At 43.6% G+C, this 17,087-nt stretch overlaps 1 protein-coding gene across 1 annotated transcript in view; it reads left to right on the top strand.

Annotated features, from left to right (window-relative positions):
* Positions 1-17,087, top strand: part of SPNS2 (SPNS lysolipid transporter 2, sphingosine-1-phosphate) — a 121,825-nt gene that overhangs the window by 84,591 nt on the left and 20,147 nt on the right. The window contains exons 4-9 of the mRNA XM_074160608.1: positions 152-303; positions 2,566-2,632; positions 5,697-5,839; positions 7,005-7,157; positions 8,770-8,959; positions 15,476-15,541. Coding sequence (XP_074016709.1) covers positions 152-303; positions 2,566-2,632; positions 5,697-5,839; positions 7,005-7,157; positions 8,770-8,959; positions 15,476-15,541 — 771 coding nt within the window. The remainder of the gene's footprint in view (positions 1-151; positions 304-2,565; positions 2,633-5,696; positions 5,840-7,004; positions 7,158-8,769; positions 8,960-15,475; positions 15,542-17,087) is intronic.

Below are 17,087 nucleotides of genomic sequence, written 5' to 3'. Positions count from 1 at the left end.
TCTGAGGTTTTAAAAATTAAATGCGTACAAGGGGGTGACTTCCCAGCCACATGGACTCTGTTTCCCTGTTTGCGCAGCTTTCGCTGTTGTCCATCCAGAATTCAAAAAGATGAGGGGAGACCTGCTAACGTGTTTTTATTTCTTTTCTCAGTATTTCTGGCTTCTTGTGCTCTCACGAGGTTTGGTGGGTATCGGTGAAGCAAGTTACTCCACCATTGCCCCAACCATCATAGGAGACCTTTTCACCAAAAACACGAGGACCCTTATGCTGTCCGTTTTCTACTTTGCAATTCCTCTTGGCAGGTAAGCGCCATAATGCTGTTTTTTTCTGGTTTTGGCTTTTCTCTGAAAGTAAGCTCACACAGATCTTAAGCTGCTAATGATGATAGTTCTTCTGTCTTTGGTTGGAATGGTTTAGACAGGAAAATATTGTGAGCAGTGACTAATTAGTTGCAGGAATTGGATTCTTTTCCTAGCCCTGTTACTGGTTCATGTGTGACTTTTGGGAATTAGTGGGAAGGAATTTTACTTTTTTTTTTACAGCAATGGGGTGGAAATGGAATCAAAATATTTTAGCTTTTTGTTTTTTTTCATTATTAAATTAAGCTGTCTTGAGTAGTATATAGTATAGTATATATAGTATTTGAGTAGTATAGTATATTGGTTGTCTGAATCACTGCTTTGATTCATGTGAGGTCTAGGCATTCTTTAGGCAACGTCTTTGAGGTTACTGTGAAATCAAGGTCTCTTAAGACACTGGGCTGAGTTTTCAAAAGTGAGCGAATGGGTACCTGCTTCTATGTGACAGTTTAAACATTGGAGGTTTCAAGAGGAGCGTGCTATATAAAATACAGCATTGGAAGTTTTGACTTTTAAAAATATTTTTAGTTTAAGCTCAAATTCTGCCCAACCTTGAATTTGGCCAATCTGACTAAGTTTGGAAAATGCGACTAAGCCAATCTTAGATGAGTTGGTTGTTGCAGTAGCAGTGGCCAGTCCATTTTTGGTGCTATTGCCACTGAAATAGGAATTAAGAGAAATTGTGAAGTCTAGTGTAGACAGCGATGCTGAAGAGAGGAGCTGTGATGACCAGTCACACTCAGTCTTGATGCCGAGCAGTGGGGAACAACCAAGCCCTTAGATCCCTGATGAAAGCAAGAGACAGACTCAGATTTGGAGTAGTTATTTCCTCTGGCTCTTTCTTTCAGTTGAGTTCCCTTATCAGCCCAATCAGTATCTAATTGTTGGGACAGGAGGGAATTTGTGATTTTTTTTTTTATTTTATTTTTATTTTTATTTTTTTTAAATAATGGCTGACCCTCTATTGTATTGTAGGCAGGGTGGGTTCGCATAGTTTGCATACCGAGTTGGACGACATCCTGTGCAAAAGTGGCGTTGTGGATTCATTCCCAGCAGGGACAACACAAGCAGCAGTTTATTCCTCCCCCCAACTCAGGAAAAACTTCTGGTTTAGGCTGGTGTATTTTACAAGTTAGAGCACTCATCCCTGAGATAAGGCTCACAAACATCCATTTGCTCCTGAGGAAAAAGGTAGCCAAGCCCTTAACTGGTGAAAAGAATATTTTCCCAAGAGGGCCAAGGATGCCAAATATTTACATCGGAAATTCAGTGAACTATGGCTACCAAGAAATGACAGATACTCATTCTGTTGAGCCTGATTCTGGGACTTAATTCTCTCAATACACAACAGGGATTTGGATCTATGATTTGATTTTGGGACCTGTTTGTGTAAAAAGTCCAGTTTGGGGGTGATTATAGATGGCAACCTCCAAAACTTAGCAGACTGACCCATGGCAGCCCTGGCAACTTTTAGCCAAGGCAATCTCAGCAACAAAAGCAGCTGTTTGGAAGAAAAGGAAATTCACATCCATTCAGTTCACTTTGGGAGAAGCACAGCTGCTTTCACCTTTATCTAGTCTCTTGTGAGCCACTTTTTGTGACTACAGTGTAGTTCTCAGCATGTGGCTGAAAGTCCTGCTGCCCCTTTTTCTTCAGAGGGGATTTCCAAGCTTTAGGTCTGATGTTCTCCCATCAGCCTGTCTTGCATATTCTTCTTGGGTTTTTTTCATATAAGCTTACAAAAAATGGTCTCTTTGTGGGTAATTAGAACCAAGTGCTATTAAATGACAAGAGAAGATTTAATGATAGAATATGGTGTGTCCTTGAAGGGCACTTCTTAACTGAGAGCTCGAATGTAAAATTGTTCAGTATCCGTATTAGTGCACAGAAAGGCCTGATGTAGAAATTGAATTGGGAAATAAAGTCTTTTTGAGGCTTTGTTTCCATCCACTGTAGATTGAAAGGTCAGCTCCAAACTTGAGATCAGTGGCTGAATTTCCATCAGATTTGAGCATTTTTAGATCAACGGGGCTGGGCAGAGTTAGATATTAGCCACCATCCGCTTCACCCCCCCTGTTTCTTCCTGCAGAAGAGCGTCCAGGACTCACAATTGATTGTGCCTCTTTTTATCTTTGTTTAAGAACAGGTGGGACTGTGGTACTCTCTTATACCTCTGACTGACTCTCACCTTTGTGTTTCTTGCAGTGGCTTGGGATACATCACCGGGTCAAGTGTGAAGCAGGTCGCTGGAGATTGGCACTGGGCCTTGCGGGTAAGCCACTCTTAATAACATCCTAATTACAGTTGCATCAGTTGATCAGTGTTAGGAAGAGTGCTATCACACGATTCCTCAACCTGTTATTATATATAGAAGGTAAAGGATTGGAAATTACATCTATGGAGGTTAAGTGTATAGCAGATACATTCTCTTAGCAAATGGGAGAGATACGTGGGTTTGGCTCGTTGTACTTAGGGTGTTTTCCCTGCCTGGGAACCAGAATTTTCTAATCACTTCGTTATCAGTCAACCATGATTTCTTGATGGGGATGGGAAGATGAGGCATTGGCCTTAAATCAACTCCACAGTCTTTCAGTTCCCTGCTGTCAAGAAACTCCGAGAATGGCTTCCTGCTTTGAGGAAAAAACACTTTGTTCCAGTTTCCGCTTGTTTTTCTGTCCTGAGACAGTCAGTTTCCTTCTATTTTAACCTCTTGGGACCTTGATAAATGTGTTGAAAAGATAATACACTCCAATCACATAGGCACAAACAGATCCTGCACACAAAGATGTCTTGAAAGAGCTGAGAGGAAGCGGCCCAGCAGAACTGCTGTCTGACCTTTGGCTGGCTGGGTGGCACGAGCCCCCGTGGGGTGCATTCTCTGGCACTTCATGAAGACAATGAATCTCGTGAAGCTCAGGGCCAACACCGTTTATAACAGCAGGTGATGAAATACATGGGTTCTCGTCTCAAGCAAATGTGCCCTTCTGTGACACAGACCATTCTCTCCCTGTCCAGCAAGGGTAAGCAAAACCAGGAAAATCACCGTGAAGGGTTCATCTGCAGCTGGGGGAATGGAGAGGAGTTTCCAGCTGTGAACCTGAAATGAAAAGTTTAATAGCCTACAGCTTCACACCAAGAGGATGGCTACTTTGTTCAATAGCAGAAATGCTTTAGGGATAAAATTAACTTTTGAGCAGAGGCAGCAAAAGGAATAAGAAACCCCATAGCCCCTTCTCCTGGCCAGTGGGCTTTAATGAGGTTGACTCATTGGAGCACTCTTGTGTTTCTGTCTGTAACACCCAAATGATTAATTTGTGCAAAGAAGTCCTCACTAGAATCTTTCTCTTCAGATGAAGTCTCCATAGCTATCCTGACAAATCCAGTCTGTCCGCAATTTACCCCTTATCATAGAATCATAGAACCGTCTGGGTTGGGAGGGACCTTTAAGATCATCAAGTCCAACCATTAACACAACACTGCTAAAACCATCACTAAAACATGTCCCTCAGCTCCACGTCTACCCACCTTTTAAATACCTCCAGGGATGGCGATTCCACCACTTCCCTGGGCAGCCTGTTCCAATGGTTGATAACCCTTTCTGTGAAGAAATTTTTCCTAATGTCCATCCAAAACCTCACCTGTTGCAACTTGAGGTTGTTTCCTTTCATCCTGTTGCCTGTTCCTTGGAAGAAGAGACTGACACCTCCCCCTTGGTACACCCTCCTTTCAGGGAGTTGTAGAGAGTGAGAAGGTCTCCCCTCAGCCTCCTTTTCTCCAGGCTGAACAACCCCAGCTCTCTCAGCCTTTCCTCATAAGAGTTTTGCTCCAGACCCCTCACCTCACCCTCACTTATGAAGGTGAGGGACATGATTTCCACTATAAGTGACATGTTGACGCATGATTCCCCGACTGTGCAAAATCGTGGGGAATCTGCCAAGCTGCACACTTCTATGATGGTCACTTTGGACAGAGTTGCTTGGTTCTTGTAGTCAAACAACACACGTTAAAAGCTTCCAGACATCAGTGTAAAGCAGCCTTTGTCCCTGTGGCAATTATTGTGCTCTTGCAAGATGTGAAAGATTCCGCCAGGTGATGTTACCCTCTGTGATCTCCTGTGGTCTCCAAATCCACAGGAGGTCAGGAATAATCTGTACCTCAGTGGGCTGAAGAAGACAGAAGGGCACTTTGACAAGCGGCAGCTTTGTCTCTGGATCTAGCAGTAATGTCAGTGCTTCATTGGAGCATTAATGAATGTCCATGGATATTGTCCTGTTTGGGGATTAAGCCTCTAGATAAAAATCAAAGAGACTTTAAATTATATGACCCTAGAAAATCCCAGCATTTCCTTTTTTTTTTTTGGACCAGTTCTGTGTCTTGTGTTCAATTGTGTTCAATACCGTTTCAGGCTTCTTTTATCCCTGGATGAGGGATTTTCCTGACTTTCCAGTTCTGAAATATTTTTGTCTTTTCTTCCCTTCCCCAGAAGAATTTTGGGTTTGTCATCTTTGGACATGAAACACTGCTCTATGTGTAGAGGCCATTCTCAGGTTATTATTGGAAGCCTATTTCTTTTGGAACAGGAATTTATTTTTAACATGGCATATATAGAAGAGATGATAGTTCAGTGAAAATCCGTGTTTCTGTTTTCCTAACGGAGCTATTTTCCAATCTGGCGATGATGGAATTTCAGTGTCAGATCAAGAATCATATTTGTAGCTTGCAAAACACTGCAATATCTTTCTATTTTTGTCTAGTGATGGGAGAAAGGATTGGAAACTGGAAAACCAAACCCCTGCACTGTGTCGTTTTCCTATCTTCCATCCTGAATTGTCAATGTTTCTTTCGACAACTGTACACCAAGGGAATCAGAGGAAACTGCCTGAGGATGGGAAGCTGTTGTGGGTTAGCTCGAAGGGGAAAGCATGTCAGGGAAGGATGTCCAAAGCCAGCAGGCTCCTACATCCAGAAATCTTTCACCTGGCCTCATGGCCCTTAGAAAGCTCCTGCACTCTCTCAGGAACTAGTTGGTCTCAGCCCAGCCCTGAGTAGGCTTCCAAAGAGTTAAACGTCACTGAAGAGCCATGTTCAGATGACTCTTGGTACTTTAATAACACAAAGAAATGGACCATTCTCAAAGCTGTGTGTTTCCAGTGTGAGATGAGAGAGCCCAGGGAATGTCAGGGAGGCAGGAGAGGGGCAGATGCCTTGGTGTGCTCATAGGTTCTGGCTGTAAAGAATCGACTTGCTGAAATGAAACTCATGTAATCTGGTGCTTACTGACTAGTCAAAGCGAGCCTTGCTGGCTCCTGTGCTAATTCCATGATCCTTTCTTGCAGGTATCTCCACTCCTGGGAATGATAACAGGGACACTCATCTTGATATTTGTACCTGCTGCTAAAAGAGGAAATGTTGAACAACTTGGGGGACAGTTGAAGGCTCGGACCTCCTGGCTGAGAGACATGAAAGCACTGATTAGAAAGTAAGAGCACTCTAATAAAACCCATTCTTTGCCTCTAGTGCTTAATTGGAACATCCAATGGCCTGAACTTCTTAGGTCTGTGAGACTGGAATATGACAACCTGCAGGGAGTTGCAGGAAGCTTGGTCTGTGGACCTAGGAAAGAAAATCACAGTTACATTTTCATGAGGCATCAACTGCAGTGACAATGATGGATCCCAGCTCCTGCTCTAACCTTTCCAAGATTCAGATCTAAAAGAGCGTCTGCTTTGTTTGGCTCGTACTTCAGACAAATCAAGGCTTTTGAAGTGTAGAAATTGCTGTGTTCCTGTATTAATTGTTGTGCCACTGTTGTTCAGACGCTTAGATCCTTTTTCTTCCTTGAAAGAGCTACTCTGCTGAGGCGAAAAAGAGAGTTTAATGCCAGAGCAATTTGAAAGGAGAAAATACACAAGAGCTTGCACGGCATGGCAAGTTTAAATATATATGTTTATAAAACCACATGTGACTGAATGCACAGGCACTGAATGTGCTTGGGTGCTTGTAAATGTGCATAGAAGATGATGTGCTCGTGGGTGTTTAAGCAGCTGCACTCGCTTCCAGAAAGCTTCTCTGTGAACAGGCAAATATTTGCACTTGTGAATTCAGTGTGTTACATCGCACACTTAGGGTGTCCTTCATTTTTACATCTGCTGGCTACAAGGCCTTTCTGGTATTGTCAGCCAGTATCAAAGGACATGAAAAGTGATGATGGTTAATTTATCAATATTTCTGTATTACTTTTTTTGTTAGTTTATCCAAGTAGTAATCATATGGTGGCATGGACAGAGAGGGAGAAGTGAAACTGGTAGTCCAGGTAAACAGGGGCTATTACAGTGAAAGCCCTGTAATTCACACATCATCTCTTAGTGACCAAGTACTGATTGTCTTCTGAAATGGTCTTATGAAACATGGTCTCTTTGAAGCACCTCTGAAGAGTTAAGTATATTATTATCAATGGAGCATCATCTATGAGGCAATATTCCACACCTCTTATTCTCCATTGCTTTGTACCTTGTAATATCTCTGTCCCTTGGCGCAAAGGGAGGTGGTTGGTACGGGGGAACTCTGTGTTTTGTCACCGGCTCCTGTCCTGGGGCTCCCGCTTTGTCTCTCTTCCTGCTAAACCTTCCCTTGTGCCTCCACAGCCGCAGCTACGTGTTCTCTTCGTTGGCCACCTCAGCTGTCTCCTTTGCCACAGGGGCCCTTGGCATGTGGATCCCTCTCTACCTGCACAGAGCACAGGTCGTGCAGAAGACAGCAGAGACTTGTAGCTCACAGCCCTGCGGCACCAAAGATAGGTAAGACTCATACTCTACTGCTTTAAAGAGGGGGATGAGGGGGTGGGGGCTTATTTACCAGAGGAAACAGGCAAGTCCCACGGCGTCAAGTTACTAGAATGTCTGTAATTTCCTCTAGGTCTTTGCAACAATGATAGGAAATGCTGCGATTGTAAACTAGGTTTTATTTCTCTTCTTTTCTTCATTGCATGGAGACAAACCAAAGGGAGAAGCAGTGACCTCAGCTCTGTCTTAGTTCCCAGGGGTAGAAAAGAGACTGCTGTCTTCACCTTAGAAGATGCTTGGAGAGCTGAGAGAGAAAGTGGTTTGTTAAGACCCAGGCTGTTTTCTGTGGTAGGAGCAGAACCAGATGGCAGTTTGGGTGGCCACGGTGGTGGCTCTAATTCAGGGTGCTCCTAAAGGCTGCAAGGGAATGAACCCGAAGACTTCTGTTTCTGTGTGAGGGAGGACTTGGCCATGTTTCATTGCTCTGCGCACTACTGCGTATGCTGAGTTTTGCTGGAAAATGGTGCAGAGATGTGGGTCGCTTTGGTCTGGGCTGCTGGATGTCACCCGGTGGCTTGTTTTTTCAGTCCCAGTTATATAATTTCACTTGCAGCACATAAGCTGTGGAAAGCAATTCATCGTTTCGTGCTTTACCGTGATGGCACAAAATATAAAATGCTAAAAAAGGCATTTCTCCAGGTGAATAAAAGATACAAAAAACTGCCTTTTGTCAGCTTTTTTGCTTCTTAGCTTGTGAGGGGAAAATAATATTAGGAAAAACCTCCTTGCTCCAGCTGCCACAATCCCATCTCAAGTAAACTACTTAGTGGTTTGGAGTGCCATCAACTAGAGCGCCCAGCGGGCAGTCTCAGTCTCTTCTGCAAAAATGCAGTGAGCAGAAAGTACAGCTCCAGTCAGACTGCCCATCTGCTCTCTACAAAGAGAACTTTTCCACTCCTTGATGACACCTAGATTTTGAGCTGCCCTGGAGCTACTGTAACGTAGTTGCCAGAGACTCTGTAATCCAAGTCCTGCACATACGATACGGAGAATCCGTGACAGCTCCTGGCTCTTTAAATTTGAATTAATGCATTTCAGATGTGTAATGTAACAGCAAAATAATCTAATCAGGCTTCTTTGAAGTGGTCTGAAAGGAGTGAGAAAGTCAGAGGATATTGAAAGTCACTGGTATCTAGAGTCTTGTTAGGTTTCCTTTCCCTTAAGCTTCCCAGTGCCTTCCATGATTTCCCCTTACGTGATGAGTGGGCAGGTTATTACTTAGTTTTGTGCATACGTAATTAGCTGTACAATGCACTTGATAGGACGCTCAGTTCCACACAAAGAAACAGTAGGAGCCCTTTGCACTTTATGTGCTGATCAATGCCTGTGTATGAGGCTGAATTTCATACGCTGTGTTTTTCTTAATTGCAGGGCAAGAGTGCTAAAATCACGAGCACTCAGCAGGGGAGCTCACTGGTTTTGTTTTAAATTTGCAAAGCCAACATGCAGATTTCCATTAGTCAGTTTACCCTAATAATTTGTTCAAAGACCATGCCCATTTTTGGGAAAAACTCTACAAAATATAACTGTCTCTTTTTCTTTTTTTTTTTATTTTTCTTTTTAATAGCTTGATATTCGGAGCAATCACATGCTTCACTGGTTTCCTGGGTGTAATCACAGGAGCCGGGGCAACCAAATGGTGCCGGTCAAAAACCCAGCGAGCCGATCCTCTTGTCTGTGCTGTTGGCATGCTGGGATCAGCCATCTTCATCTGTCTGATCTTCGTGGCTGCCAAGAGCAGCATCGTGGGAGCCTACGTAAGTATAATCCTTTGCATATGCCAGTCTCACTCCTTCCTTCTCTACCAAACTCCTTGGAAGACCATGTGCATTGTCCCCTGCAGGAACCTTGAGATGTTGGTCTTGCTCTTCCCCTTCTCAATGTCCTTCATTTTGCCCCCTTGGCATTTTGGCTCTATCTAGATGTGCCTGGAGGGAAAATGATGTCTCAACTACTTATCCCCTCGCTAACTGTCATCAGGATTTAGAGCTGGGGATTTAGCTCGTGCGTGGAAACCCAGTTCCTTGCCTTTGGGTTGTTCTATCGCTACCTCTATCCATACCTCTACCGCTCTTGCTTAATGTTTTGGTATAGGAAAATTGGCCACTTCCTTTACAATAAGGGTATAGTAGCTGCAGTGGTACCAAATTATAATTACAGTATAATTTGTCTGTGGGCGTGCTTCTGGCTGCCTCTAAGTACCATTAATTTCCGTAACTGGGTAGTTCGCTGCAGACCAATATTAATTAGCATGTAATTTCAATTTGTTCTTATCTGTATTACCATAGCACCTGAAAGTCCTAGTCATAGCCCAGGAACCCGCAATACTTGATGCTGCACAAATGCAGGTTAAAATATGGCCCCTCCCAGTGTGTTTATAATCAAAGGGTATAAAAAGAAATCAGATAGATCCACACAAACTGAAGGGAAAAGGAAAAACTTAAGTGTAATAATCCAGCCCGCTCTGGCTATTTATAAAGTGTCAGAAGGAGATTCGGTCCCCTGGTTTGTGGCATGGTCTAGAGCTCACCTTTGATTCGGCAGAAAAATGATCACCTCAGACAACCTGTGAGAGGGTGTTACTGGTTGGCCAAGCATTAACCCTCCTTTCGTCGTCAGCCGTCTCCGCGTGAAGAGACCTGTCATATTCCTCCTCCTCCTCTCTGTGCATCCAGACCTGTGATTTTCTCCTTTCTCAGACCTGATGACAGACAGGTTCATTTGGGGTGTTTAGTCTCTTTATGCAGAAAGTCCTCCCTTTCTAAGCTGGAAATACCATTTTCAAAAATTTTGCCACGAAAGGTGGTTAATGGGCTCATTTTCATCTTTTTCCTTTTTTTTTTTTTTTTTAATAGCTGTGTGACTAATCTAGTTAGTGTAAATATATAAATATAGATGGTATCATTTAACCAATCTTAGAAAAAATATATTTCATTATGCATGAGCAGTAAATCTAATAAAGAGTCAGTGACTGGCAAAGGAAGTTATATCTGTGTCGTGGTTTCGGCCCACTTTACCAAAACCGAACCGACAGATGGCCCTTCCTCCCCCTTCTCCCCCCCCAAAAAGAGGAGAGAGGAGGAGAAAGAGATAAGGAGATTCAGTAGTTTAGAATGAACTAAACTACTTTAATGAAGAATTAATATTAAAATAAAAATAAAGAAGAAAATAATGAAATAGATACAATATATACAAAACCGTGTCAAGCTCCCAGGATGACAGTGACGTCACCGGCAGGCACTGGGGGAGTCCCAGACTGGAGTCAGCGACGGATGGGAACTGGATTCCAGCTCTGGAGTCAGGAACACACGGATTGGGATCAAAGGCAGATGAACAGACAGAGTCCTCTCTGGACGTCGGCCACCGCAGGAAGGCGGCTGACCCTTTGATCCCTCAGCTTTTATACTGAGCACGGGGCAGATGGGATGGAATACCCCAATTGGTCAGGTTTGGGTCACCTCTCCTGTCCACTCCTCCCCACCGATGTGACCTCTTTATGTTTTTTCCGTTTCCGACCCTCTAAGGGGGCAAATAACGAAATGGGCTGACCTTGGTTGTTACGGCAATAAGTATAAGCAAGGGCCTCCCTGCACACCGTTCCTTGGCGTGGAGCACAAACATTGGGCTTATCATTTTGAGAACAAGCAGTTTTCTCCACAATATGCCGTTAATTTCAGAGAGTTAGAGGAGGCCTAGCTAGGATGTAAAGTTACAGAACAGAAAATTGGTTCAGTTTTACTTCAAACCGGGACAATCTGCGTATGGAGGGGGTATGAGGAATGTAAGCGTATTTGCTGATGCCCTTAGGCTGATGCATACATTTGCTGCAGGTGACCCTGCCTCTCCGTAGCCCTAAATATGCTTTCTCTGCTGCTGGAAGCCTGATGCATGGAAAGCAGATAAGAGTCTAGTTACTGTGCCGACTGGGGACTCGGAGATCTGAACCCTCTTTATAGCTCCTACACGTGACAGTGGGCAAGTGGTTTAACATCCTTTTGCCTCTGGAAAGCAGTGTTCTGGTCTGTTCACCATCACGGTGGTATTTCCAGACCTTCTGTGACTGTCCTCACATTTCTGTTACTGATCACACCATGCTAAAATTGAAGGGTTACTGGGTTTGGACCCCTCATTGGATTAGACCCTTAAAATTATCACTTCCAAGCATTTAGATGGGTCCCCATGAGATTATGTTGTGTCACCACTGAGCTGTGGTGGCCACCAGATCACCATCTCCCTCCCCGCTCTAGTTAACAGTCCAGAGTTTTTCATTTCAGCTGATACTGGCACCAGCAAAAATGAAGCGTTCAGCAGTCCAGCAAGAATTGTCAGAGCCCTTGGCTTTTTAATTTATTGGCTTTCTGTGTTTTGGGGTTTTTTTTTGAAAAAAAGACCTGCATATCCTTTGGCATGATCCCCTTGTCCCTTCCAGGCTGCTGCTTTCTTCCTCCCCTGAACACAAGTACCTTTTCTCCCTTACTCAGTCCTGTCTTACAGGTGGTTTTGACCCCTCAGGGCAGCAGCTATTCCGGTTCTGTAGCAGCCACTCCTACCCAGAGCAGGTAGACAGACTTCTTTTTTTCATCCAGGCTTTTCATACTAATCCAGTAAGTTATTGGCAGTGGTAGAAATGGCTGGAAAGGTGGAATAAACCAGCATTCTGTTACACTTAGCTGCACAGACACTTGTGTTTCTGGCTTTTTGGCTGCTTGGCTTTATAGTCCAAGCAGTTCTTACTCTATTTGCCTTGCAACACATGTATTTGTGCGTTGTAGTCCAGCTCCTTATAACAGCAATTTACATATCTTTAGGTCCCACTCTTACTGAAATATGTACTTTTTGAAATGTTGGTTTTCAGACCTGTCTCTTGAAACGCATTATCTCTGTGGCATCATTGTATCACACTGCTCAGACATTTCAACAGTAGATTTTAGACTAGTTTAAATTTCCAAGTGACTGGAGAGACATACTTTTCCTTGCTTTCCTTTTGACACCGTTCCAAGTTCCTGTTGTACCTCAATGTCAGCATCTATTTCAATTCCTCAAAGACATTTTATGGTCTTGCAGAAAGAGCAACTCCCAGGGTAAAACCTTGCCATGGAGCTATTACAGCATCTCAGGCTCAACTCCAGGGACTTTCAGTTGACACGGTGTTGGTGACTTACCTACTGCCGAGGCATCAATATTGCCCAACAGTGAGATGGTGTTAGGCTTTCTTCAATTCCAGAGTATATCTGGGAGTCTTACCCATCATTTCCAAGAGAAATACAGATAATGAAGATGTAGACAGATACAGACTTTGCAAATAGCCGTGGAAGGAGTTTATAACCTGCTTAGGTCTTGCTGTGAGAGCTGCTGGTGCGACCACTCCGAAACTACTTCACTTATCATTTCTGAAAATCAGCACTTGCTAACTGATCACATAAACAGAAGACTTGAGGGGGACATAACTTCTATTAGCTCATCACAGATGAGCAGCTGGACATCAAGTGGAGATGGTGAGATATTCTACAGCACAGCTGGATTGGGAGGAGGATATATCTCCAGAGCTGAAATCTCAGTGTAAAATGAGGCTTTGAATAGTGTGTGAGGAGTCAAAGCCGCGATCGTTTCAGGAGCTATTGATCTGTCTGGAGGGTGCCCTATTTGCAGTAAGCATCCCTAGATTCTCTCTCCAGCAGAAATACCACATATCCTCATATGCCCTTTGCAGCGGATGAACTCATTTATATAAATCCCCATTAGCAGCTGAAGGACAGAATTTTTTTAATCCCAGTGTCTTTTGTCCTACTTTTTGATCTTCCTCTTGTTCCTCTTTTCCTTTTACCAGTATCCACATATTAAGTATGTGTGTCATGGCAACGTGTTGGGTGAAACACACGTTCAACAATCAAAACTGGTGCCCTCTGAAGTTTGTAGCATTTCAGTGATTTATTTACAGGACGTGTGCTGAATTCCTGCAGAAGGGGGCAAGTTTTACTTGCTGCATGTAGCAATTCATATGTGTCTTATGTGTACGTAATTTCTATAACCTTAAGGCAAGCAGTTGCCTGTTTGCAGTGCTGTACAGACAGGCAGGGCATGTCGATGCTGTGTTCAGAGCTGTGATTACATCTTTCCCCAGCTCAATTTCATCTCTCCAGCCGCAGAACCCCAGCAACAGCCGCTGCAGAGCTGTAGTAGGAGAGATTTCAGCGCAGGTCCCAAGAGCCCACCTGGGGCTCCGCTATGTCCTTGCTGCGTGAGCTCCCATCATTGGATCTGAGGATACCATCACCGTGATTCCTTGGATCTGCGTTTCTTAGCCTGGCAGTTGTCCTCTCCAGCGAGAGCCAAATGCAAGGCAGACCCGTGGACAGTGGGAAAATGGAAAGAGGAGGTTTCCTCACTGACCAGCTGGGCCGTAATGGCTGGCTCAGACACCATCACGGAGGAAGCAGATCCAGTCACAAAAAGAGGGGAACAGGGAGGGAGAATGTGTGGGAAACAAAGACAATTTTAGAAACAAATAGAGGAAGCTTTCTGTAGGTCAATGGGTAAGACTCGCTAAATAAAGCAAACCATTCCAGGCAGTGACATGATGGTCGGAAGGGTTTAGGCAATCTCGACCAGTGTGTGGGAAAGACAGTCATGGTGGTCACGTCTGAGCCAAAGCTGCCAATCTTGGATGTCCACCTCCCACCCCAAACTGTGCCTGTGCAAGCAACAGGGACTGGGACGGTGACTGGGACTGTCGGCCCCGCAGAGCTCACGTGGGCACCACCAAACGACATCCCCCTGAACGTTTCCTCAGAGCAAAGCCTACCGTGTATTTCTCACCGGCTTTGTTTCATTAATGAATTGTAGCCTATTCAGCATAACAAAAAATGAACATAAGGCAATTAAAAAGGGAATCTTCAGTTACCAGAATCCAAATCTCCGTAGCTGTTATCTCCAGCTACCAATAGGGATCTCAGGAGTAATGTTTTCTCTCTAGATGCCACAAAAAGAAATGGGTTATCTGGGCAGTCTTTTGGGGGACATCTAGTAAAGTTTTGCTTGTCTTTTTGCTGGCGGGGAGCAGGGGAGCTGGTTTTTACGAGTCTGGTTATTTATGTAGCGCTTCATCTATGTGTTCTGCTCTTCATAATACACAAAGGAAGAGGGAAATGTGTGTGTTTCATCCTGTTGAACCTACATTTCTTTGTTAAATTGTTAATCTACAGCATAAAAGCAAAAGTTTCATGATTGAAATATGGGTAAAAAGCTTTTTGATGAAGGTCATGTACCTCCTGAAGCCATGTCACCCTTGCTCCATTGGACTCATTTTGATGAACATTGTCTTTTAATGATGGGCCAGGTTAAATTAGTTTTTTCTGTTGATCATTTCCAGCTCTTCAACTGCTGTGTTGAAAAATAGGCAAATAGGCAAAACAAGCCCCTCTTCCCCTATCTTCCCCCAACGAAAGATTCTTTGCTCCATCTCAGTTTCCTGGTCTAAATCCCAGCTTGGCTGTGTGGTACCAGCCCTACTGAGAAGGCAGGATGGGATGGGAGTAGGTGGGGAGGGAGAGCCTGGGGTGGAAAGGATTTGTGGTGGCTGTTCATACCACACCAACACAAAAAGAAGCCCTCATCCCAGTACATCCACCGGGCTTTTAATGTATCTTGTTGGCCATCTCCACAGAGTCAAGAGTTATACTTCACCATAAGATGTTGCAAAACCCACACTTAAGTCCTGTCCTGATGTTACCAATGTAATGCTTAAGTTGTTATAGTGCCCAGGCCTATGTCCCCCTCAAAAAGGATGGCAGTGTGCTAGCAGGGGAGGGAAGGGATCTAGCACACAGTGGGTAGGGAATCTCAGTTGGTTTGCTACAGAGCTTAACGTATAGCTTAATTCCCAGTGATGAAAATGCCTGTGTTTTGGGGAGTTGTGGCCTTCTTGCCTTTTCTAACTGACTTTTTGGAACAGAATGATGCACGTATGGAAGCTCATCTTGTCTCTTGTCTCTTCTTGTTCTTAATGTCCTTCTGTTACCAAATGTGTCAGCCTTTAATTTAGCTGCCCTGTAGATCATAATCAGTTTACACTAATGAAGTTGCAGGCCAAGCCTCTAGAGCTCTGATAAAAATCTGTAGTTTTCTAATATTCAGGATAAAGCACAACAATAACAAGGAGTGTATTGTGTAGGTTTGAAACAAATAAGCAACAAAGGAAAATATGTGACAGGTTATTTTTCCCTTGAATGTCAAGTGAATAAATCGTCTCCTTTTTGTGTGTTTTGTTACAACAGATTTGCATTTTTATCGGAGAAACTCTTCTGTTTTCAAACTGGGCTATCACAGCAGACATACTAATGGTGAGTGTACCTTGGAACAGCATCTTTCTCTTCTGGTGGCCAGAGCAGTCTGTCAGCTTGCAAGAACAACCTGAAGTTCACCATTTCTTCCAAGCGCCTAACCCCTACTTCAACCTATTCTTTTCTTTCTTTCTTTCTTTCTTTCTTTCTTTCTTTCTTTCTTTCTTTCTTTCTTTCTTTCTTTCTTTCTTTCTTTCTTTCTTTCTTTCTTTCTTTCTTTCTTTCTTTCTTTCTTTCTTTCTCTTTCTTTCTTTCTTTCTTTCTTTCTTTCTCTGAAAAGGAAAGTGAGATAAAGAGAGAGAAGGGAAAAAAGATTATTCTTGTCTTTTGTCCCAAGCACCAGGGAGAGGAAATTCCCAGAAGGGACACCATTACTGAATTCAAATTTTTTCCCCAAATTTATGTATTTGCACAAACCCCCATATGCAAAGAAATCAGCCGGCATTTCCTAGTAGTTAGCACATAGTGGGTTTTGTTATCAATAACTCAGTTTTGTTCTGCAATAGGAAACCCTTCCCTCCCTCCATCCCTCCTCTGACCACAAAGGCAGCCTCTACCGCTCTCTTTGGCTGAACTCCAGCAAACCCACCATTCAACACACACACAATGGAAACCCACCTCTGGGAGAGGAGAGAGGAAAAGAAAGTATAAAGAATTTTTGGACGATGTCCACCTTGTCCAAGAGGAAACGGTCGGGGACTTTTCACCTCATGGCCTTCATTTTCCATTCTTTCTCCACCATAGAGCTTTTTTAAGTCTTTCAAATCAGCAAGCTGACCTCAGCAGCTAGATATTCATATGAAATAATCTGCACGTTTGTTAGAGCCTTGCATGTTTTGTAGATGCTTTAATCAGAGACGTATGGAGCCTATCAAACATACTGCGTGTTGAAATCCCATTGTGAGGGAGGTTACTTGTTGCTTATTGTATGAAAAAGAAAGAAACTAGGGCACAGAACCATTACAGGACTTGCCTGAGGTCTTTTGGGAGGTTGTTGACAGAACTAAAAATATAATCAGTCTGGCATCAATAGAAAACTCCCTTGACTTGTATTTGTTGCTTATGCAAACATCAATGAGAAAACAATCTGGCTCAGTATTCCTAGATGTAAAGATAATAGTGTTGATATATTGATTCAGCGAAGGATTTCAAGCTTGTGCTTAAGTTCTGCTTATGCTGTAAGTTCAAGGTTGTGTTTATATTTGCAGGTGGTTCTGTAGTTGCCGTAACCGCGTTGCCTGATGAACTTTCAATCTTCATCTCATGTGCAGAGAGCGCCTGGGGAGGTGGGGTAGGGTGGTGAATTCCGCTTTTCTCAGATGTGAATAAAGCATGGAGAAACAAAGGTTATCAGCGTATTTCAGTAGCGCTAGATGGCTTTTAACTACTGAGGTTTGTTCCTCCTACCAGCTTAGCTTTAGCATGACAGAGCTCTGCATGGGCTGGATGGGTGTTGACTCTGTACATGGGTTTTGCAGCTTGTGCTGAGTTCAAGGCTGCTGTGGCCGTTCGTTAAGCGGTATCTCAACACTCAGACAGATGTGCA

The sequence above is a fragment of the Numenius arquata genome, chromosome 18 (genome assembly GCF_964106895.1).
Source record: "Numenius arquata chromosome 18, bNumArq3.hap1.1, whole genome shotgun sequence".
Classification (NCBI taxonomy): Eukaryota; Metazoa; Chordata; class Aves; order Charadriiformes; family Scolopacidae; genus Numenius; species Numenius arquata.
This window is presented reverse-complemented; position numbering and strand designations above follow the sequence as displayed.